This window comes from Topomyia yanbarensis, chromosome 2, assembly GCF_030247195.1.
Source record: "Topomyia yanbarensis strain Yona2022 chromosome 2, ASM3024719v1, whole genome shotgun sequence".
Lineage (NCBI taxonomy): Eukaryota > Metazoa > Arthropoda > Insecta > Diptera > Culicidae > Topomyia > Topomyia yanbarensis.
The window spans coordinates 35,505,818-35,530,766 of record NC_080671.1 but is presented as its reverse complement, the minus strand read 5'-3'; the positions used below and the strand labels follow the sequence as shown (position 1 = coordinate 35,530,766).

Here is a 24,949-nt window from a genome sequence, read left to right as displayed (position 1 = left end):
CTGTCTGGCCCTGGGGCTTTATTGTTACATGATGAGAGAGCAAGTGAGAACTCCACCATCGAAAACGGTGTTTCGTTCGCGGTGTTGTGAGGCGACACGGTGCGGTAGATTTTCTGTGCCGGGGCGGAATCCGCACAAATCTTCTTGGCGAAATCGAATATCCAACGGTTTGAATATTCCACGCTCTCGTTAGTACTGTTTCGGTTTAGCATACGTCGGGTCGTGCCCCAAAGAGTGCTCATCGATGTTTCTCTTGTCGACAAACCGACACCAGTAGCTGCGTTTCTTGGCTTTCATTGAATGTTTCATTCGCTTTTCTAATATCGCGTACAGTCGATAGCTAGCAACTAAACCATCGATCCGGAAGGGCTTTATACGCGGCAATCTTCTCTGCGTATACGTCAGAGCACTCTTTGTCCCACCACGGGTTGGGAGAATGTTTTTGAGTGTTCGCGCCGCGTATTCGTTTCGTCTAAGCTTGAATCGCGGTATTGAGAATCTAGTTGGTCTTCCTGTCGAACCGATAGTTTTGGATATCGCAGCAGCGTAGCTCTTCCAATCAATGTTTCGTGTGAGGTCATAGGGAACATTGATTGGTTCCGAAGGTTTTGAACGAGTGGTAATTCCAATTACAATCGGAAGGTGGTCACTACCGTGCAGATCACATATTACCATCCACTTGTAATCTAACCGTAGTGATGTCGAACATAGAGATATGTCCAGTGCACTTGCTTACGCTGGTGATCTAGGAATCCGTGTTCTTTCCCTTTACCGTGAGAGTTAAAGTCTCCAAGAAGCAGGCGGGGCGAGGGAAGGTGTTCAATCACGTTGGAGATCTCTGCGTTTGATTGCTGTTTGACTGACGACTACTTCAATGCCCCAATTAATCTTTTAATCCCTTAAAGTACCCCTCTATAGGAGTCTTATCGATCCAAGCGAATAATGTTAAAATCGTGGAAGTTAAGGTTCATATTAGAAGTAAGCCATGTTTCACGTAAGGAAAATGCATCCCAGTTATTTTAATCAAGCAAGTGTTTTAATAAATCAATTTTAGGGATAATACTTCCGAAATTCCACTGTAAAACAGTGATCAGATCCACGATTCCGTTTAATAAGATATACGATCGCTGCAAGGAGGGGAAATTTGTTCAGTCAACTGTTTTAAAAATGTTCTTACTGTTGGTAGAATAGCAACTAGAAAACTTTTCAGAGAATCGGTAATGTTAAAAGCTGTGAATATCCAGTCCAAAATGTCAGAAAATTTAAAAAATCCCGTTTTAGGCTGAGTTTCTAACTCTTAGAGTTTTTGGTGCGCCGGGAAGTGCTGGGAACTGCTGGTTGTATCTCAATTTCCCAAAACCAGGAGCTATTATCTCCGCGAATACAACGTGCCCACACATCATTTGTTCATCGATGTCAAATCGGCGTATGACAATCGATCGAGATCAGCTATTACGGATAAGCTAACACGATTAGTCAAAGCGATGATGGATCGGGTAATGTGCGTTGTTTGAGTATCAGGGACACTCTTGAGTCCCTTTGAATCTCAAAGAGGGTTACGGCAAGGTGATGGTCTATCGTGCCTGCTGTTCAATGTTGCGTTAGAAGGTGTTATAAGGAGAAGGGGGATAGACACGAGTGGCACGATCTTCAGGAATCCGTCCAGCTTCTTGGCTTCGCCGATGACATTTACATAATGACACGGACCTTTGAGGCGATGTCGGAAACGTACATCAGACTGAAAACTAAAGACAGCAGGATTTGAGTTGTCATCAACGTTTCGAAGACAAAATACATGAGAGAAGAGGTTCTAGAGACGACAATGTGTCAATGACCTCCCATCCCGAGTTCGGATTGACGGTGACGAAATCGAGATGGTCGACGAATTCGTCTATTTGGGCTCACTGGTAACCGCCGACAATGATACCTTTTTTACATTTTAATAACATTGAATTAGCTAGAGATTACTGAGTAGGGAAAGTTATGAAAATTAGAGCCATACAGATTTAATCTGAATTACTGGGTACAGTCAAATTTTGCTGGGGTTTTGAACAGCAAACCGTTCGGTAATCAATTCAGTAAAACAATTCGGTTAGCGAACTCTCCGCAATCCGTTCTATCCAAACGTCAAAAAATACTGGTCAGTCAGCAGTTTCCTCTGAAAATGGCGACTTGACAGATGATTTGCTGTACCTGTTTTGTAAGTTTTTGACGAGGTTCGGTAATGTTGGTAAAATTTTGCCGAACAATTAGTCAGTATTCTACTGAATAATGTTTATGTACCGAAAAAAACAGAAGTGCTGATAAATTCAGTGAAAAATATTGTGGGTTTCAGCAAATTATTCGAAAAATTACTGAAAATCGCTAAAAAATGAAAACTATACCGCAAATTTTTAAACAATTTGCTGACACCTCCGTAAAAATATCACTTTACTGAGCAAGTCGTCAAAAGAAATTACCGAACAGCTTTTGGCTGGCTTAGTGTGTAGTACTCAAGTGAGAGCGAGAATGTGAAGTAAACAGATCGGAAAACTAGAAGTGGCAGGTTATTAGAACAGGCTTAATATCGTACGGGCTTAATCTTTGTCTTCTGCTAATGAGGGTCGAGCTTTAGCAGCATAACTACGAATCACCCGAGTTCACTAGCATACGTGTCTATCTTTACCGTGACAACCGACAAAAATTAAGCCACGCAAGATCACCACTGAAAACCTGTCGACGATTAGCATCAATCAAATGATGATTACTGCTGTTCATCTCTGTTTGCCTTTCGAATGACGGGATAGATAATAGATAATTTTCATAACTTTCCCTACCCAGTAATCTCTAGCTAATTGAATGTCGTTAAAATGTAAAAAAGAAAATGTGACTAACATAGTCGAAATAAAAAAAGGAAAAAAGACAATGCTACCAGCAGAGAAATTCAGAGACAGATCTTGGCGGGAAATCGTGCCTACTTTGGACTCCGGAGGACGCTCCGGTCGAACAAAATTCGCCGCCACACGAAGTTGGTTATCTACAAGACGCTGATTAAACCGGTGGTCCTCTACGGCCACGAGACCTGGACTATGCTCGTGGAGGACCAACGCGCCCTTGGAGTTTTCGAACGAAAGGTGTTGCGTACCATCTATGGTGACGCAGGCGAATGAACCATGAGTTACATCAGCTGCTGGAAGATCCATCGGGCATACTGCAAAAATAGGACGTGTGCGGTGGACTGGACACGTCGTAAGAATGTCGGACAACGACACGGTGACGATGGTTCTTGAGGGCGACCCTACAGGAACAAGAAGACGGGGTGCACAGCGAGCACGGTGGATCGATCAGATAGAGGACAACCTGCGGACCCTTCGAAGACTGCGAGGCTGGCGACAAGCAGCAATGAACCGAGTGGAGTGGAGACGGCTTCTGCATACAGCACGAGACAACAAGGCTCTAGCCTTAACGAGCCAGGAGGCCCTTACGAGGAAGTAGAGTTTCCAAGTGGACCCAAAGAGTGCCCCTCACAAGGGTCGTTATCATCAGTTGGCTAGAGAGCGTATGGGTTTTCGGAGATAAGTGGAACAGCTCTTTTGAGCATTTCTGCGTAAGAGCGTCTGGAGCGATATATGGCAAATCGCTTCAGTTTATTCGCGCGAAGTTTGTCCGTTGGGCATGTCAAAAGTGCATGCGGATTCTCCCCACAGTAAACACATTTCTCAGCGGGCCTACTGCAAGTATCAGCCACATGGCGTTCCCCACATTTGCCGCACCGTTGCTTGTTGCTGCAGTAGGTGGCCGTATGGGCTAGCTGCTTGCAATTGAAACAATTCATGACCCGCGGTACAAACAGATGCTCCTCCCACTTCAACGTAGCTTTGAGGTGCAGATCCGGTGAAGGTCACGCTGAAACGAGAGTGATGGAGAGTACTTACCATCTTCGATGGGCATTGAGCACAACTGCTTGCACTCCAAAATCTTAACTGATTCTTAAAGTCGCCAACTCCATAATTCATTAGAATATGGACAGTAAAACTTGCATCACTTACAACACCGTCCATCTCCACATTTCGAGGGGGGATGCAGACGCGATACTCTATCGTGAAGAGACTACTGCTAGCAGTGTCGTTGACTTGTTTCAAATCAATCACGACTGCGCGCAGTTTATCTGACTGGACGTTTTTAATCTCAGTCACGGTAGAGTAATGTTTTGTCAGAAAATGGACATTTATATTGAAAGGTAAGTCGTAGTCACTACGAAAATCATCGGTATTTTTAGTATGTTTTTACAGGCTGTGACAGATTTGTAATCGAAAGGATGGTTCAACAGTAATTAACTGATATTTCGCATGTAATTAATTCATTTTTATTACACATTCTCTTCCATTAAACGACACTTTAATTATAAATCTGTTTAAAATTCTATTATAGAAATCAAGAATATCGTTTATTTTGCTTTCTTCTCCTGAAGCAAAAGCATAACAAGCCACATCTCTCTAATTGTATGATTCGGTGTTAAACTCTACATAATAAGTTTGTTCAACAAAAGATATCTTATGCTAAGTATGTGAATTTTTCCTTCAACTGGGTTCGTTGGTATTTCACTTCCGATAAAAGGAAATTCAAGATTGCGGAAGATAATTCAACAAAGCTTGTTGTAAAATAATTGGTATCTGTTCTTTAAAGCTGCTTTAATAAATAATTTATTTCAGTGAGATTAAATTCTATTGCTTTTGTTGATTCCGATAGGCAAAAATAACATGCTATGAAGGATAAAACTGTTTGTTAAAGTTTCTCATTTAGCTTTAGCTCTAGAAAATTTGTAAATTGTTTCAGTTCGAGTAAAAATTACATTTTGGGGAATCCACGTTGTCTCTTAGTTTATATTAAACTCATCTGTGTGGTTGGTTGCTTTTCTCAATCTCATTGCTACTACTAGTACAGCTAATTATTGTCACTCACTTAGATTTGTGTCTGTCCCTATTAATTTGTCCGGGTTTGGAAGCCTGGTAGATAAATAGATACTAGCGTTTCGTTTTACTATTCGCGCCATCTGGAAATTTTGTTTCTTCATAAGTAAATCTCTATTATACATATTATAGGTTTGTTAAGAAGATAAATCTAAGCTGTTTTCTATAAGATACATCTTTTATTTAATTAAGTACGATTGTTTAACTTTTTCACATTGAATGTGTTATATGTGTGATGCGCCGATCAGAGGAGTTGTTTTCATCGTGGGGTGGGGTTATTCAGTAATTTTGTTTGCTTCGTTCGAAACGGGTCCGATGTTGATATGCACTCGTGGCTCAGGGTAAGAAAGAAAAGTATCTTGCTACTGCGCTGCATTAAGATTTGATCTAATATAGATCCGAATTTTGAAAACGAACCCTAAAGCCGAATCATGTATTACATAACAAGTCTTGTTGGCACTGATATTCCGTGTGTATCAAAAGCACCGCATAAAAATTTTCCGTTCTCTGAGGTATGGTGTCATCGAGGTGGTTCCAGAGCTGCTAATTTTCAACAGTTTTGTTGGAACTTGAAGGAGGAACCGGTCCTACTGTGTTCAATTCGCAGGTTTTAGTTGCGTTATTCATTCAAACAGCCAAACTGTTCAATCATTTTCAATTCATTTTCAATTTCATTGGCCCTACTGGTGTATTGACCAGGTTTTTCAAGCAAAACTACTCTGAACATAATTCTTTTTGTTCATGTATGCTCGAAAACGCCAAACATCTTAATCTAAACTGGCATTTACAGAGCAGATGATGCTTTTGGCTGGTGAATGAAAAAGCGTCAATTTGAAATGAAGATGTATGTTTAGTCATGAAAATCCCGCCAACTTGAAGGTGAATGATTGAGGGAGGCTTTGAATTTGAACCATGGTTGGGGTTAATTGAACTGAAAGTTGGCATTTGAACATGAAAATTCGCATCACAGAGTGGTTCACGCTTAAGAATGGAACATCCTAGCATAAGTAAATCGAAGAACGATTCGAGTATTTCCATTATTTTATAGATGGAACGCCACTTCTCTGTTCTACCATCGTATAAAGTGAAGCGAAGATTGCAGAAATAAAAAAAACAATGTATGAACTATCGATCCACCAATTAATTTACGCATGATTGCTACAATTGTACCGTAAACTAAAATAATTAGAGTACACAAATTCCCTATGTAATAAAAGACTCTTTCGCACAAGAATAAATAAGTTATAACCTTATAATAGTTATAATAAACGAGTATAGTAAGTCTGTCTGGGACCAATCAAAGAGAAGAGAATTGCGAGATGAACTAATTGGGAATCGGCGTCACAAACGGTACTGTCAACAGTACCCGCTCGCATCCGGTCAGTGAAGGTCAACACCACTGGGTAGCTATTCTTATTTCCTGGTTATGAATGGTAACTGGGGCGCAATAAAACAGGCTACCACATACAGAATTCCGAAAAAGAGGTTCAGCTTGGCTGTTTGCCGGGGTACACCATGCATTGTGGATTCATTACGAAACTGTTTTTCAATTTTAAATGCCTGAGGTAGCGTCACCATTGGTATCAGAAAAGCCCCCGAATATTTCATACCTAATACCACAAAGAGCACGTACGGAGTGAACAGCAACAACGCGTACAAAATGTAGGATGAGGTCTTTCCGATCAGAATTGCCAACGTTACAATTCCAACTTTTTTATCCGATTCTGCATCGCGCGTGTTATTACTATGTAGAATGGCTTCTGTGTTAAGAGCCAGCGGAATGGCGTAGTAGATGGTCATCCATTCGACGTGCCCAGTTTGAGCCATGAAAGCGAATAGCACCGAAATTGGCCCAAATATGATGAGGATCAACACGTCGCCGAGGGCAATGTATTTGAGCCCGATGCCACCGGTATACAGGAAACTGGATGACAAACCTCCGAAATAGACCAAGGCCAGATGTTCCAGCTTTGCTGGAGAAAGGTACACCAGAAAGATGAATCCAAAGCAACCGGCACAATATAGAAGCGCTCCTAGTGTAACCACCTGGAATTGTTGAGATATTTTACAAAAATGTACAATTAACTGCATTTGTTTAACTGCCTATAATCGCATATTTGTCCCATGTTCTATATAATATGATATTCTACTTAACGCAGCTCACCTCTTCTTTTCTAAGTATGTGGTCAACCAGCGTCCGGTCGTCCGATTTGCGATTATCGATTCCTTTCACGAAATCGAAATAGGTGTTCACTACGTTGCCCGCACAATGCACCGTTACGACGGTGAAAATCGTGAAAAGAAGAGACAAAAAATTGAATTCGTGGAACCCGACGGTTCGATAGGCGAGTGTTGCTCCCAACAGCGTCGGTACCAGACTAGCCGACAGAGACCATGGCCTCAAAGCCGACAGGTACGTTTTGATTTTCATCAATGGAGCTGCAACGGGTAAAGCAATAAGGTTTAACCAAAGTAAACAAAGGTGCTTTTCGGTTCCTTACCATCTATTTTCCTGTTACATTCATCCCTATCATTGTTGGTTTTACTATTTTCGACCACTGAACAGTTGCTATTCAACGAATGGTTCTCCATAATACCTCCACTTTCATACATATTATGAAATTGATCACTGATATGCAAAAACTTTTGCTCTCTTTTCGCTGAGCCTGTCACTGTACTGCGATACACCTAAAAACCTTGTCCGAAATTACAGAACTTCCAGAAACGTTGTGCAGCTTGTTTCCCCTACCGCCGCCTATTCTACAAGCAATCCCGTTTGATTGATTGCTGCTCTCGCCAAAACTTGTCTTGCTACATTGGTAGGCAGACCACCGAGTTGGTTGAAATTTTACTTGACATAAAATACTAGGGCCAATCTAACAATACTCAATATTTCTTTTGGTTGTAGTTTAGATAACCATCAGAGCAAGAACACTACGATATGGCGATTTATATACCTTAATTTATTATAAATTTTCTATTCAGAGATGCTGCAGCTGGTTCTCCACTGTATATCTTTTGCCTGTCACGTCATCGAAATATAAACCGACGGGATACGGGAACGGGAGCAACTGTCAAACATATCGGGGGGCGCCCACATTGTTTTTGATTCCGGGCGACTTAAAATCACCACATGTCAATTAACGGTATAAGGCAGCTACACTGATAAAATGAAGTACCCATTAATGCGTAGAAAACCTAAGACAGGACATGACAATAGGAGGGGGGGCGTTTTTGTTCCAATTTTACATCAGAATGGTCCAGCTCCTGATTGGTTGTTTCTAACTTTTTGCACCGTACGCAATGTTACTGCAGGGATAGTGAAATGATGGTTGGCAGTGTTGCTATATTTATAGGAAAAGATTGTCATTACTTTTGACAAATAAAATTCCCAAGTAACCATAAGCATTAAGCCATTGCACTATATTGGATATACATTTGCACTAATGTTGCATTGAAACTCTATTACAGCATTAACAACGCAACAAAGCTCTATATTAGCATCAATAATGCATAACTGCACAGCCGATATATAGCATTATAGCTTGCTCTATATGCGTATATAAAGCTGATATAACGCGTACATGCTTCAAGGATCTTTAAAGCATGTAAGCTTTACAAGTGCATTTAATGCCATTATAGAGCAAATAAGAAGCTGATATAATGCCATTGTAATGCTGTGGGTTTATTTGTTATGCAACTCTTCTTGTAGATTATATTCGGCATATTTCATTTCAATCAAACATATGCAATATAGTCCAGGAAGCAAACGCAGCGCACTTACCGTGAAGGATGAGGCAAGGTACCTCAGTTCGAGACTTACTAAAGGTAATTTTCGTAAACATTCATATCATGTGAGAACGAAAACCCATTAAGGATATTCATTACAATGCATTAGAACAGAGTCAATTACGGTTTTAAACAGAATATTTTATTTTAAAATTTTTCCTTTTTGCTCATCATACCGAAAGGAAACATAAGAAATGGTTTCAAAACCATGGCGGACAATGACAACCAACTGAAGCTTTTTAATAGCATTAGTAGTGCCAATATAAGGCTTTCAAATTTGACATTTGTACGCTTTTGCTATATAATAGCATCAGTACTGCAGAAACGAGCTGTCAATCTCTGCACAGTAATTGCACTATATTTCGCCTTTTCTGGCATAATATCAGCATTATATAAGTATTTAGGGCTTCACGGCTTTATAGGACAGCTTTATATGTGGATCTAAAGCAGATTATTAGCAGATATAATGCTTATTGGTTACTTGGGGAACCTTAGCGCCTGGCGGCAGTCACGGGATGTATTACCTGCCATCGAAAGAAGCGAGCTGACATGAAACGCAGTAGCTGCTACGCTTACAACGTCAGAACACAAACTAACGATTTTTTCTTATGTCCCCGTTTTATACCTGCCGCTGTTCACTCGATGACAAATAGGATTTTCGATTGATTGACACCGGTGTAGTGGAGTGCACTAAAACTGCACCGTTTTTGCACTTTCTAGCAGAAGTGCAGAAAACTGGGTATGTTCCATTGACACTTCAGCTAGAAAGTGCAAAACCAGTGCGTAGGGACTGAGATGGATAGAGAGGAATAATGAAATAAAATTAGCGGAGCGGAGAGAATGTATTGGAGAGAAGGATAGAATCAAAAGAGTAAGAAAAAGTTCGTCAGTTGTGTGATTGACTTTGAAAGTTTGGCAGCCGTTCGTCCGGACACGACACAGTGCACTCCACTACACCGGTTTCAATCAATCGAAAACCCCAAAAAAGGCAGTCCTACAACGCTCGCTGCTTGATCGAATTGTACCGACCAATTATGGATCAGATAATTACTGCTTTCATAAAACCCATTATTTCTGTTATTTTTAGTACTTGTAATCCTACGAAATTGGGTACAAAATTGTTGTACATACTTCCAATCAGATAGCGGAATAATCTTTATTTTTCATTCAAAAAAATCGGGTAAAATTCCGGCAGAAAATTTTGAAACGGGGGCCCCATATTGAAACGTTAGAAATATTCTACTACAAAATACAGTACAAAACATCGATTTAACATTACATATCTCCCTCTTATGAAAGTATACGAGTCTCGATAGGGATTCTGTCTAGGGGCAGATCACTTGCGATGCATTTTAAAATCAGCGAAATCGAATGCATTTCTTTCCATCGAAATAGAAATTCATAATGTATTTTGCATTGCGTCGTCAGACCTAAAAACCCTACAAAAAACTAGCCCTACATTCAATAAAACGACGAACAATGTGAATCAACGTAGGATGTTTGTTAAACAAACTTTTCTGTGACGGAGAGCAAAGTTGCAAAAATGGAAATTAAATGCATTTTTTTCTAATTTGATGCAAATTTATTATACATTCCTAGAGTGATCTGCCCCTAGGATTCTGTTCTAAATCCATGAAACTAAATAAAACCTGTCACTGGTCAGAATATTTTTGTTGGCTTCTAAACCAGTCAAAATTGCGGAACTGTCGCATATTTGCGACATCCTCAGTGGTTTAAACTGCCATTATTTTTGGAGCCTTGCCGAAATGTTCCGATTCTGACACGGTTTGGGCTACGAGCCGATCATTTGCAGACTCCGCTACGATCCACAATTTACAGGTTAATTCGCTTGAAATTATTCTTAAAGGATTTTTCACTCATCATCAGGATCACTATACCATTTGGCATTACCTCATCGAGAGGTTGTGAAATGAAAAAGTACCTATTGTTGGAAACAAAAAAGATTCATTTTTGACAGCTCGAATAACTTACCGTCGAGCCAAGAATTTAAATTGCATTTCAGCAAAAAAAATTCATCGGGACAAACTTCACAAAAATGATGTGCGTAACTTTCTGATTTTTTAATGTGTCAAATGACAGCTGATCGTCCTTATACTTTTCATCTCGCGCGCAAGATGTGTTGACTATTAAAATTTTGTTCTATTTACGTTTTTATAGAAATTTTAAGCTCCTAGAGTTTTGGATAGTAGATTTTTATTCTATTTGTGCTATTTAATAGTATATTGTAGGCTTAATATGAGCAGTATCGAAATCGTGTGCCGTTTTTGTTTGCGGCATCACAGCCGAATGTGGTCGCTGAAGGCACTTTACGAGAAGCAGCACTCTTTTCTGGAAAAAGTTTACCAATGTGCACAGATTAACGTAGGTTTTACCTATCATCCATACGACGTATTGCTGGTAAAATAACGCTATTGTATACAGATAATAGATGTGGACGAGCTGCGTACCTGGGTGTGCTACAGCTGCTACCGAAACATTCAGAGATTTTGCGCCTTCCGAGAAATGCTCCGTGGGAACCAAAATGAGTTTAGCCAACGCTTTCAAGAGGAACAATTGGAGCAAAAAAACGTGGTCTGCTCAACTAACCATCAGCAGATTCATGTGGCGTATGATTTTCTTGGCGAATTAGATAATTGTTGGGAATCTGACGGAAACGACTGGTGGGACACAGGTGAAAGGTTTACTGAAACGTGTAGAACTAACGAAGATTCTGGCTTCAATGATCACCCATCGCAAAAGACAACGGTGTCCCTGGAAAATTGTTACGGAACGTTAGGTTCTGAAATGGTTAAATGTGAGTCATGTCAATACAGATACCCATTATGTGCAACGGATAGCAGCGTGGAAACGATTGAAGATCATATTTGCATAGAATATTGCTAGTTTTGTTTTAGTTGAATTATGAATTTAACAAAAATTGAAGTTGTAAAAGTGTTTGACAATATATTTTGCTTCCAATATAAATATATCTAGCAATAAAATGTAAAGGTTATTGCGGCAGTTTTGATAACAAATCAATTTGTTTTTTTTCGATTGAATGAAAACAAAATCAAATGACGTAGTTTCAATTTGAAAATTATGTTTCGTATTATTCTGAAATACTAATTGCAAATGAATCTTTCCGCTCTTATCATGGCGATTAAACGTTGGACTACTTTGTTACCGTACGTGTCGATCTCCAAAACTATACTAACAATCATTGCAACTCTATTGCTAGATATACTGCAGCAATAAAACCTCTATTTTTTCGTTCCTTCTTGTGTAGAAATTTTCGATTTGAAGATCCGCACTGAATTGTCTGATCCACCAGAGATGATAAACTTTGGATTTGACCAATCACACGCTAGTACTTTATCTTCGTGTCCGATTAGTTCGAATATCGGTGCTTTCGGGCTCCGGAAATCCCAGAGCTTGACGTGATTGTCATAAGCGCCGGATACAAACAAGTATTCGTTGGTTATGCTCCAGCAGACAGCTTGCACCCATTGTGTGTGCCCAAGATAAGTATTCTTCACGATTGTTCCCTCTGTAAATAAAACGTTATGAATCTGATCGGGAGTTGTGTTAAAACCAGACTTACGATTCGATTTCGGGTCATATAGTCGCAAGTTTTTATCCGGCGAAGCAGCAATAATCAAGCCATTTAACTTGGAGTAACTTAAATCAAAAAAGGATTTCTGTCCACAAATTTCCGACTTAACCCCGTTTAGTGCCAAATCCCAGATTTTAATTGTGTGATCCCACGAAGATGTTGCAATCGTGCTGTCATCAATCCACTGAACCCCAGAGACGCACTCGCGGTGGCCGGCCAAAGTAAGAATTGGTGTCCTTGCACTTCCTTGATCTAACTTTTGTCTCTTACTCGTGGATGGTTGCGTTTCAGTGTCTTCGCGTACATCCGTGGACCAAACTTTCAGCATAGTATCCCAACTTCCTGTTGCCATTTTGGTCTTGCTTTGATTTGCCGCAATGCAATCCACTCCACGTTCGTGACCCTTACAAACTTGTACGCACTCCACCGAGTTGGCAGCCACGTTCCATTCCCATAGCATTACCATTTGATCCTGTGAAGCACTTGCGAAAACTCCTCTCTCATCATCCAACGATATCCAAGTCACTCCCTTTACGGGCGCAATGTGACCTGGAATAGTCAACTTATGCTTGCCAGCGGCAGTCCAAATGTTCAAGGTGTTATCATAACATCCTGTCAGAATCCAGTCTTCTCGCGCTTCCACTGCCGAAACCCAATCATCGTGAAGTAAACAGTCCTGTGGCTCCGGAGCTGGGTATCGCTCCACATATTCCAATTCAACAGTGTCTTCAAACGAAATATCTCGCTCCTTCAAATGCTGCCCAAGCGGAATCCTGACAAATTCTCCATTCAGTAGGAAATCAAATTCTACTTTTCCAGCTTCTGCATTGCCCGAATCTTTAAGTAGCGTGTTTATTAACACGTTTAATTCTTTGTTATTGACATTGGCCCGAATAGAATACGGTACGTCCGGAACTGCGAATCTGAAATAAAAATCACAGTAGTAAACACGCTTAACCTCAGTCGAGTTTTTTAGCTTACTGCTTTTGCTTAGTAGTTAGATGCAGCTGAAGCTGTCCCTCTGATTTACCCGTGATTTTCAGAGACATTGTGTATGTTGTAACCGTTCACTTCCCAGAAGGGAATACGTTTAATGCCGATTATACAGGTTTTCGAACCTATTTTACCATTAAAACACAAAATCACCGGTGTGTTCGATTGTTGCAATGGTAAAGCACGCTGAAAATCTTTGTTTTGACAGTCTGACAGTATAACCGCACCCGGTCCAGGGTGACCAGAATGAAGATAGTAACGCTACACAGAAAAAAAATAACCCATCCTAGTCAAAAGGCGGACGAACACCCGGTCAAACCATTCGGAATCCTGAATGGAGTCAGTATGGATTCCAGATCAAACGCAACAACCGATTCTGAAACCGATTGATTCGGCGATTTAAAAAGTTTGACGTTTGACTCAACTCGCCTGTGCTAATTGCCCCTAGGAACAAATGCAATTTGCGAATGCGATTTAAAGGCAATTTCAATACTTAGACAAATTTACTGGCGGCTGAAATGGACTTGGTTGTTTTTCGCGTTTTTCAAACATGGCGGTTCATGTTTGGCTTAAGCTTAAAATTGTTTATTAACAATTGGCATGTTCTCGCATGAATTTTGTTTGTTTCGTGCGCTTAATTAAGCCAACGAATGTGGGGAATTGTGGAATCATGTGTAAGTATAGTAGAACAAGATCTTTGATCTAAATTCCTAATGAACTTCAGATTGTGGTAAGTCTTGGTGTACAATATCATATTCACCATTAATTCTTCATATAGTTTGGTGGTGTTTATGTGAGTAGATAATGAATCCGAAAATAAGTATTATTTGTAATTTTCAAATAAAGCACTATTTAGACTCTCGGTGAAAATGAACGTGAACATGTATTGAATACCTTCCATTGTTCACGGTGGACGACGTCGTGAACAGTTTCATCGGCGAACAACGATTTCACGCTCACCTGGCAGTTTACAGTTTGTCAGAATGCAATCTATTATTTGAAGGCGAATGTTCACCGTGAACAGCGATGACATTTATATTCACCACTCCGCATCAATTCCGCCCATCGTCGCGTTTACACTCCCGGTGAACAAGTGAATTATCCACTGCTAACATATTTCACCGTGGAATATTAAAAATGATCGGGGAATATGAATTATTGCATTGATTCAATTATATCGAATAATTGTGCATGGATTCGCTAAATATATTAATGTACTATCGTTTAGTTCCAGTTTCATCAATTTCTATACACTAATATGCGAGATATTGGAAAAAAAACTATTTGGTGCGCATCGAGTTCACGTTCATTTTCACCGAGGGTGTAAATAGGCCTTAAGGCAACTAAAAGCGATTAAAAAGCGCGTTCCGTGGGCGATTTGGGGGCGATTTAAAGGCGAGTAGGACGGCTGAAAAATGACGGCGGCAAATCGCCCAAATGTTGCATTTGAAATAGCCCTCAAATTGCCAGCAATTTGCTGGCAAATTGAAGGGCAATTTGCGCATCCAAGTTGGCAAATAGCCCCCCGTTAGCCAGCAACTAGCCCTTTTTGACTGGGTACCCACGGAGACGTCCAAAAATTGTTTCAAATTCGTTCAACATGGGTCCAACGATGGATGTTTGATGAACAGTTATTTGGACGTCGTTCAAATTGGTCCAACGAATGTCCTTCATTGGACGATTTTGAAACCAACTATTGTAAGAGGGTAAGCATACTCGCGAATATGGATTAAACTACCACCATTTGGTTTTGGTTGAGTTCATTGCCCGTGCTGTTTCCCAGCGAACCCATCAATAGTTGCTGGATCCAGGAAATTTCCGGTTTGGCCTACAGACTCCGAAGCGAGCTCCGAAGGGCAACTTCAACTGGTTAACATGGTCTGCATCATCGATCGACCACTACCTCGGCATTGGTTTAGAATTGTCAGTCATTACCGAACTAGCCAATAGACCTTTCTCGTCCGACCTAATCCCGTTTTTTCTTATTTTTATTCAAAAGACTACACATTTTTAAGAATATTGCCGTTGAAATGAGACTATTTGGAGCTATCGTGATTTTTTAATGATTTTTTTAAATTTGAAAAATGCAAGAATGTTGAGTATTTTTTTCACCTTTGCAAGAATGGTGGGACTCAAAATGTGTGTTTGGGCAACACTGTTTTGTATATTTTTGCTTGAGTTCCTGGCAACGCGGCAAATGAAGTGGTGAGTCGCGGTACAAAGTTCATTGATTATGTAAACAAACTAAAGTGAACCTCTCGGTGGAGAACATTGCATGATAATGTTTAACCTCACTTTTTTGACAGTTCAGAGAGATTGTTTACATAGTCTTGGAATTTTTGTTGATTCGATCATAGTATGAGAAACTTGGTTTGGTTCGCTGCCAAATGTTAACACTTTCCAAACAAGGTCGCTCAGCTGTAATTTTGATTTTTGGTTCATTGAAGAAGTAAGGAATTTCTAGCCAAACATTTGAAAAAGGCCTACTGCCAAATGCAAACAAATCGAATTTTCATGTTCTCTATTAAAATCCTGGGACAAAACCTGTGGATAGATGTTTTCTTTTTCATTTTTTCTGTTCATTTGATCTCTTGTCTTGCATAGCCACTCTTTCTTCCTCACATATTTTAAATGGACTGGCTACATTTGACAGTTCCCCCTCACTGCATTTGACGGTTCCCTTTGGCTGCATTTGACAGCTCCCCCTGGCTGCAATTGACATTAGGTTTTTTCGTATCCACACGTCACGTCCCAGTTAAAAACTATCTATCTGACCATGTGCATAAACATAACGCAACAATGGATTATGAAGAATTTTGATAATGATTTTATAACAAATTATAAAAGGGCCCGGCTGATATAAAAGTCCTAACTAGCAATACACATATTATAAAATGATTATAAAGGATTATTGTAACTGATTCCAAAAGGATTATAAAGGTAGTGAAATACGTACACAATGAATTAAGGGGAGTGTCTGATGTAAACAATTTGCGCAATCAAACTAAATAAACCAGTATTAAATTTTTAAATAGAATTATAATGAATTCGACCAAAACTTCTTTTACCTTTTTTCTCGAGGTATACGTTTGGCAGTGACCCTTTTCAAATGTTTGGGTAGAATTTAGATTATTTTATCGTTGTTGCGATCAATTTCATTTGGTTTGTTTTGTTCACAATGTTAGTCGCAGCGCATTTTGGTGATCTATGGCAATTGATGACCTTTACACCCCATACTAGGTCCGCTCCTGTTGCAGTTGTTTCGCCCCGTCCGGCACCGAGTCAACCGATGTCCAGCCTGCACCGCACTCGTCTGTCGCTATGCCAATGGCAGGTACTTGGATTGAAGGCTAAAATGTCAGCTACGGCTGGTGGTGTTGCTGCAATCGGTTTGCCTTCGGCCACGTTGGACATTCGGCTAACGGGAATATTCAGCGATTCCAATTCGAAGGAAGCAGCGCCAGTAGCAGACTGCTTCGGTTCAACAATACGCTCCGGTATCGGACGAAGCTAACACTCCGGCAGGACGAAGGTTTCAATGAGGGGCTCAGGCATAAGTAGCAGAGTCCTTGCACTTACTGCTTGTCGAGTGAACAATTCCGACGAAACCACTGCCGCTCTCGCCAAGTTTGATCACCGTGATTAGTGCGACGTCAGCGGTATAGTGCCAGGAATAGTCGAGGAGAGTGCCAGGACTGACTTGCCGAGAGCTACAAGATTAAATAGCAGGGCGTTTTTAAAGTGACCGTAGTATAACGTAGAGGCTTTAGGCAGATGATTTATTCAGCAGAATAAGATAGCAAAATTACCCAAAACATAAGAGCTGGCTGCCGAAGTGAATCCACACACATCGTCACCTACAGAGGCAAGCAATATTGGAACGCAGCGAAATTCCTCACAATGAATTGATCTCGTTAGATGAAATTCCAGGAAGTACAATTTTCATAGCATAATTTAATCGACCGAAATTGTAGTCCTCAGTCGAGAGAGAGAGAGAGAGAGACTGATAGAGTAGCAGCAGCTAGGAATTTTCTTTCGAAAGCTAGCAGCGGTTTCGCGTATCCTGCGCTAAGTAGAGAGCGTTAAGACAGATCTGACGAACGGTTCCGTCCGGTACCACCATAACACACGGCACCGGCGACACATATATTCACAACATACTAATTACTTATCCTTCAGAAAAAGTAAATAAATTGACTATGAAATCTATCATTCGCTGCCTAGTTATTTCGTGCCAATTTGAACAAGACAGCAGTTGCAGATAGCTTTATTGCGGTGCCAAAATTAATGCAACTCGGGATATAATATAAATTTACATATAATTTCTCCTCTCTGATAATCTACCAGAATATATAATGCTCTGCATTATTATCACTCCAATCAAATCCCTCTTACTCCTTGTCGTCAGTGCCGAGCGCTATTTTGCATATACCAGCTAAATCAACGACAATGCGATAATCGACGAAACTTTTACTGTAATGGAACTTGAAACCGAATAATAAATTATTGTTCCATACGCTGGTAGGCATTCTGACCAATGGAAACGTTCTTCGATATGAGCATTGAACGATCAAAATTATTTCAACAACTTATCATCGACCGAATTCGTTACCTATAAAGTTCAGGTAAACTTCACCACCTAAAAATGAATAATCAATCGGATCATCTTGTTAGGAATTAACCCACGAGCAAACAAACAAATGTGTACAAATAGGATAAGGATCCATCATCCAGAAAGCAATCGTTTTATAGCCCAATGCTTGATCTTCCGATTCAGCATATGCCACCGGGTTTTACATCCAGCGCCGATTGGTCAATGTATGAACCAGGTTACCATTGTTCCAATCCTCATCCCTCTTGAGTTGATATTCTTTCAAAGAGCATAGAAAGTATTCAAGTAATGTAAATTTTAAAAGTCCGTGTAAACAAATCTTAGGTAAACAAGCACACCGAACTGTCAGAAAAGTGAGGTTATACATTTTCACACAATGCTCTATATTTTTGACAGGTATATGAATGAATCATTTCAGCATCAGTGATGCCAGGTCTATTTAAACAATAGCCTGCAGTAAAAATATAAAAGTCTGCAGATTGCTACAAAAATCTTCAATAAATGCGACGTAGAAATGTAGTATGTATATAATTTAAATGATCAAAAATGTTGAAGGTTGGTGTATAAATTGGCTGGCATAGGCTTTGTTCTGCTAAATATTTGTAATCTGCAAAAGATCTGCAGTGAAAACGCAAAATCTACAGATTTACTAATATATATGCAGATCTGGCATCCTTTTAGTATTCCCCACAGGAAATTCATCCAAATGGTGAAAAAATACAGGGAAACAAGGCAAGATAGGTATTCAGAATATGGGGTTAAATGAGCAGCTTGCACTATTTTTGATTTTTTCAATAGTTAGAGGTACCAAATCATCGCGGCAATAGGAAGTAACGAATTGGGGATAAAAAAGGAAGCATCCTATCATATAAAAATTTTTGACGAGAAAGGTCTATTCAGTCTTCATGAGTGGCTGCAGATTTTCTATGCTGCTGCTACTATTCCTCGTAGTACTAGCAAGACCCGGGCCTCAGAGTGTGGTACTATGGTAAACGATTATTTTTTTCTAAATTTTTGCTCTAAGCGTATTTTTTTATTCCAGCGGAATCCTTCTGAAACGATTCGGTACCATTTCCAACGCTCTACTCAACATCTCAGCCGGATGAAGTTGGACAAACCCCTTCACCGGAGGCTACCATAATTATTATACGTTATAAAACCTAATTTCAAATAATAAAATCGGTTTATTCTACAAAAAAGATAATAATTTATTTTTATAATTAAAAAGTTATGTCTTTAGAAATACCACATAAATTTTACTAAAACCGTAGTCATTCCAACAATGTAATATTACAATACATGGTACATTTTGGTTGGTAAAAATTACTATTTATAGTAAGAAAAACAATGCACGTCGATGAATAGGCACAGTAAATTTTACTATATTCTTGTTACGCGTACCTGACGATTGTAATGATCGAAAATACTACATACTATTTTCATTTTAATAGCGCTATATGTTCTACAATATTCATGTGGTGCATTCTTTTTAATTTAACCCTTAAAATAGTATCATCTACCATGCTATTCTTCTCAGTGTACGGTGTTGAAATCACGCAATAAAGGAAACGTTTCCGTTTCTCGACAAACATATGATTACGGCCTAAAAGCCAACTGTCAAAATCCACTTTGAATGGAAATTCCAGACAAACCGTTACTAGTCGAACACAGTTCACAGCAGTTTATGAAAGAGAAAACTTTTCTCTTTCGTTTGCTACCAACATCTGTGATTGGCGTGTAACGGTTTGTCCGGAATTTCCATTCAAAGTGAATTGTGACAGTTGGCTTTTAGGCCGTAATCATATGTTTGTCGAGGTGTGAACTAATTTTTTTATATTGTTGCTGCGCGTCTTTCTTCCTATTCTCTATGGCTGAAATATTTCCGCTTTACAGTGTCCTGCCCCTTCCCAATGTTTTTATTTTGCTTCTGTTTTGGCCTTGCCTGACGTTTTAGGAATTTTTCTTATTACGTCTTTCGAATCTCGGCTAAGGAACAGGTTCAATCTTTAGTAATAAAAAAATCGTACAAATCATGTGAATTTTTACTCGAATTTAGTTGAAAATAGGAGTTTATACTACATTATACGTCAAAATCGAAAAACGACACGCACACGATGTTGCAATTTCTGAAAAAGTCAGGTAAGTTTTTGCCTTAGAGAACCAAATCGTCACCATTTGCGGAAAAGAGTAGGGTAGTGATTCATTATACACATCGCCCGTTCCCTGCTTTCTCCAGCAGGCAGGTCGTTGGCATTTTACCTTCCCTTCATCCTCTGATCTGTTTTTGTTGTGTGTTCATCATCGTCACAGTCGTCTTATTGAGATCAAATAAAACTTTCTAATAACTAAAAACTTCTCCACAGCCGCGGTGAGGAAAAAATCCGGAAGTGGCAGCATTTCGTCACATGAAGACGGCATAGGCGGCAAAACTGGCGATGCAGTTGTAATTACTGCTTGCCACCAGCAAGTGGCTAGCGATGAGGAAGTTCTGGCGGAAGCTGAGCAATTCTGGATGGACCAGCATCTAGATACGGCGGAAATAAGGTCACGGTTGTCGCGGAATCTGTTGGATATTTTAACCGAACAAAGCTGCTTTTGTTATTTTGTTCAGTTTTTGGAAACCAAGGATGCACTTCCTTTGATTAAGTTTTGGCTTGATGTAGAGAGCTTCAAGGCAGCAGCAGCGGAAGGTCTGAAATGGGAGAATAGAAACGGAATCTGTAGTAAAATAGTGAATCATCGTCCACTTGACCGCAGTGTTTCAACTGATGGATACGACAGTTTATCCTTCCGCAGTGTAGACTGTGATTCAATCTCAACATTTTCGGAGAATGTTTTTGAGGAAGGAACTGGAACTTCGACCGTCACAATCACTGACCCGGACAGCGATCCGAGCTGTCGAACTTCGGGTGCTTGCACACCAACACCAGTACCGCTGGAAGTGGTCGTTGAAGAGGACAGAAAACCTGAATCTGCTTTTCAGGAAGACGACGACCGCAAACGGATTTTAGAGGTGCGTGATTTGACCTTGCGCCAATCACTAACGGACGATGAAAAGACACATATTTTTGAAGCGAACAAACTGAAATTGGAGGAACCCAAGAAATCGATGAATGGGTACAATTCGTTGATTGATTCTGATGCAGTCCGAATTTATAGGAAATATTTGGTCAGCAATTCGCCTTATTACATCGAGGTACCGGCAACGGTAATGTCTAGCATCTCGTTAGCATTGTGCGGGGGAGCTTGTAGTGAGCGGATCTTTGAAACTGCTCAACAGTATTTGCTGGAAGTGCTGGATAAAAGTTACCTGAATGCGTTTCTCGATAGTGGCTTCTATTTGAAATATACTTTTGAAGTAAGGTTTTGTTTCTTGCCTATGGAAATATGGTTTTGATTTCTTTGGTTCTAGGTACTTTCTAGCAATAATGTTGATCTAAGGGATATACTTTGCAGTGAGATGGCACTGTTCTATTTTATGGAGTACCTGGAGCAGGAGGGCAAGCGACACATTCTGGAATTTTGTGTTACGGCAAGTCACTTTCGTAAGAGTACCGAGGGTAATCAAACGCAGGCTGATGCTTTGGTGCTGTACGAGAAATATTTTTCCCTCCAAGCAACATGTCCATTGAATCTGAGCGACAAGGTTCGATTTTTGATAGAAGAGCAGATTTGTTCTCAGGATATCACCACGATTAAAAACTGCTTCGAGTTATCCTCTAGGATCATCGAACGATTCTTAGAAAAGCGATATTTTCAGGGCTTTTTGAAGTCTCCACTGTATACTAATTATCTATCGGAGCTCCTGGGAAGAATTAAAATGACAGCGTCAGGCGAAACAATTGGAGGCAGCTTGGGAATATTAGCTGGACCCAAGCAAATATTCTCTGATCGTACAAAAACACCCGGACATAAACGGGGCCATCGTAAAACGTTCTCCGATGTGACAAACAATAGCACCAACAGACCGAACCATTCCTCTTTTATTTCGTCGCAGAACACTTTGCTAGCCATGTCGGATGCAAGCTTCCACAGAAAACGTACTACTCCATTGGGGAGCACCACGGCTTCTACAGGCAGTGATATGATGCAAATCGATTCCCGTCAACTATACAATCCGGATCTACTGTGGAAACGAAACTCCACCGCGGGATTAACATTCGGAAGGGTCGATGCGCTTGGAAGGTATGAGCGAGACTTTGACATTGCCGAACCGCCTCAGGATGAAGACCGATGGAGCAAGAATCGATTCAAAAAGGCAATGCGAAAGCTGGTCAATTTACCGGAAGACAAAGCACAAGAAGAACTCGCTTGGCAAGTGGCTGAGATGATTGTCAACGATATCACCAGCATCACGATGAATCACGGCGTTGACGATGTACACAAAACGTGATTACGGAGCGTTCTTTTTTCTCCTATTTTCTCAGCGAACAAAGTTCAAGGAAGTATTTCAAACCGTACGTACGTATTATTTTTGTTTTGTGGATGGAGACAGTATTTTGCTACCCTACTTGAAGTTATTTTTACATATATGTTATATTTTCATTGAGCTAAAGCATTTTTATTTGTTTGTTTTAAAGATTTTATCTTTGTTTTTGTTTGTTCTAAAACCGTTCCATTTTTATGATACGGAATGTATTTATAATTTAAAAGCATGTACAATTTAACATCGTAAATAGAGATACGAGCATTTAGACATTTTATTCTCATCAATTTCTACTATTCTCTCTAATGTTGATAGACATCTGAAACCGTATGGTGCTTGAAGAATTAAACTAGATGATCAGTTTTGAAATTATTTCATCGCAATTTGGTAAATTAGTAATAAGACACTACACGAATATATTATCAGTCTGGTTCATTGTGATCACAGGTATGAAGGTTGAATTTTACGGAATTTAAGACTAATTGGGAAAACAGAACAAATCAAAAAATCATCATATCGGATAAAGCAATATGATGGATGCATTCTTTGCAAAAGCGTGCCAATCTAGGAAGATCAGAGTGTTGAATTGTGTCCTCGAGTTGGCTTCAAAAAATTATTTCCATTTCATCGATTTGTTAGTCCACTCAGACTGCTGTATATTAATATCTATCAAGACACAGATTAATAAAATGAATACAATATATAAAAGCATGCTTTTTACTAGATTTCGAAACAACATTAAATCACAGACCTACCAGACATGACACTCGAGGAAACCAAAGTGTTGCAAAAATTTAACGGTCTTTTCAAACGTTAATTTATTATGCCCATACTTTTTCGTGCTCTCCGCAAGAGGCGCGCAACTGTGTAACATGATGCCCAAACACACATTATTAGGCGACCGCGTTTGTTATTGTCGTTATTGTGTCAAAAACTATGATAGTGTTGGGGACACTGGTAACCCTAAACGTAAGTTGCCACAGGGCACATCGGTGGCAAGCAACTGTCACTCGGATCGACGTCACTTCCTCGCGCAGAAAAAAAGTAAAGATAAACAAATTTTTGTTTAAAATAACAATTTTCCCGTTTGATATAGTGACAAACAAGATTCAGGTTTGATTCAATCAATGCTGTTGCTTGAAATTACGAACAAATTCATTTGTTGGCTTTTCAATAGTTTCAAGAAATATTTCGTTTGAATCAACAAAATCATGATAAGTTTAACCCAACAAACAAGTTCGAAGAAACAAAAACAAATCTTTTGTATTAACCAAAGGAGAGAACAACTCAAATTTAGTTGAAAACAAACTGTTGATTTTAAACAAAGGGATCAGTTAGATCCAACAGATTTTATTTTGATTCAACTGTTTCTATTTAAAAATGCAAACAGAAGTTTTTGTTGAACCAAACCAAGTGCATGCTTTCGAGAAACGCCCATTTAAGTTTGAAACAGTCATTCGTCACGTTTTAGATTCAACTAAACCTTTTGTTGATTTGAAAAGGCCTAATTTTTCTGCGTGCTGTGTCTTAAGAGAGTCAGAAGTTAAGAGTCAGTCGAGTAGTCACATATTATTTTAATGCATGTCGCGTAATAAATTTTAGTATATCGTAACGTACGTGTTTCTATTAACCAAGCCCACCTTGTCACGTTACGACAGTGGCGACGAGAACGCGAGTGATTTCGATTAGTTTCGCGAGCAAATTTTGTGTACTAAAAACCGCGATAAAAAAAAAACTAACCGCGCCGTCGCCGAACAAAAGAAGGAAGCGCACATTCAGCATAATGGACGGACAAAATCACGCCGATCCGACTCAAGGAAACAATGCACCCGGTCGAAATCAGCATCCGAATGGACATTCACTCCACACACAGCAGCAGCAGTTGGTTCCTCTCCAGCAGCAGCAGCGGCCGATTACACACCTGCTGCCAACAGATGCAATAATTGTGCAAATTTTGCAGCAGCAACAGGCTGTCACCAACCAGCTACTTCAACAGCAGCGTGAATCCACCCAGCAGCAGCAGGGATTTCTTCAGCAGCAGGAGACGGTGTTTCGAAATGCGATTTCATCAATCCAGGTCAGTGTTCCGCCCAATCCGGAAGCTATTCTGGATTCATTAGCTGGTAACATTAAAGAGTTCCAGTATGAACCGGAAAACCATTGCACTTTTGCTGCTTGGTATGCGCGATATGAGGACCTTTTCGCCAAAAACGCGCAAAGACTCGACGATGGAGCGAAAGTCAGATTGTTACTCCGACAGCTGGGAACAAACGAGCATTATAGGTATGTGAGTTACATCCTGCCTAGCACCCCAAAAGACTTCACGTTCGACGTCACGGTTCAGAGACTAAAAGCGCTGTTTGGAACAAGAGAATCAATAGTGAAGAAACGATATAGCACACTCTCCATTACAAAAGTCCCGACCGAAGATTACGTCACTTTTGTATCTCGGGTGAACAAAATGTGCGTGGAATTTGATCTGTCGAAGATGTCCGAACAACAGTTCAAGTGTCTGACGTTCGTGTGCGGTTTGAAAGGAGAGTATGATGTTCGCACCAGGTAACTGT

General features: G+C 40.0%; 4 protein-coding genes across 4 annotated transcripts; 2 read left to right on the top strand and 2 right to left on the bottom strand.

Moving 5' to 3' along the window:
• Window positions 1-4,331: 4,331 nt before the first annotated feature.
• On the bottom strand, window positions 4,332-8,008 carry LOC131682717 (ubiA prenyltransferase domain-containing protein 1 homolog). Its single transcript, XM_058964407.1, has 3 exons — window positions 7,451-8,008; window positions 7,114-7,388; window positions 4,332-6,995 (listed from the first exon to the last, which is right to left on the bottom strand). Exons 1-3 carry the CDS (start codon window positions 7,560-7,562, stop codon window positions 6,363-6,365), a joined length of 1,020 nt encoding a protein of 339 aa, XP_058820390.1. The 5' UTR covers window positions 7,563-8,008; the 3' UTR covers window positions 4,332-6,362.
• Window positions 8,009-10,859: 2,851 nt separating this feature from the next.
• On the top strand, window positions 10,860-11,726 carry LOC131682721 (uncharacterized). Its single transcript, XM_058964415.1, has 2 exons — window positions 10,860-11,120; window positions 11,181-11,726. The coding sequence occupies exons 1-2, from the start codon at window positions 10,995-10,997 to the stop codon at window positions 11,640-11,642; spliced, it is 588 nt and encodes a 195-aa protein (XP_058820398.1). The 5' UTR covers window positions 10,860-10,994; the 3' UTR covers window positions 11,643-11,726.
• A 95-nt stretch (window positions 11,727-11,821) lies between these two features.
• Window positions 11,822-13,555, bottom strand: LOC131682716 (ribosome biogenesis protein WDR12 homolog). Its single transcript, XM_058964406.1, has 3 exons — window positions 13,333-13,555; window positions 12,340-13,274; window positions 11,822-12,285 (listed from the first exon to the last, which is right to left on the bottom strand). The coding sequence occupies exons 1-3, from the start codon at window positions 13,398-13,400 to the stop codon at window positions 11,999-12,001; spliced, it is 1,290 nt and encodes a 429-aa protein (XP_058820389.1). The 5' UTR covers window positions 13,401-13,555; the 3' UTR covers window positions 11,822-11,998.
• Window positions 13,556-19,931: 6,376 nt separating this feature from the next.
• Window positions 19,932-23,156, top strand: LOC131682713 (A-kinase anchor protein 10, mitochondrial). Its single transcript, XM_058964404.1, has 3 exons — window positions 19,932-20,095; window positions 20,320-21,314; window positions 21,369-23,156. The coding sequence occupies exons 1-3, from the start codon at window positions 20,071-20,073 to the stop codon at window positions 22,347-22,349; spliced, it is 2,001 nt and encodes a 666-aa protein (XP_058820387.1). The 5' UTR covers window positions 19,932-20,070; the 3' UTR covers window positions 22,350-23,156.
• Window positions 23,157-24,949: the final 1,793 nt, after the last annotated feature.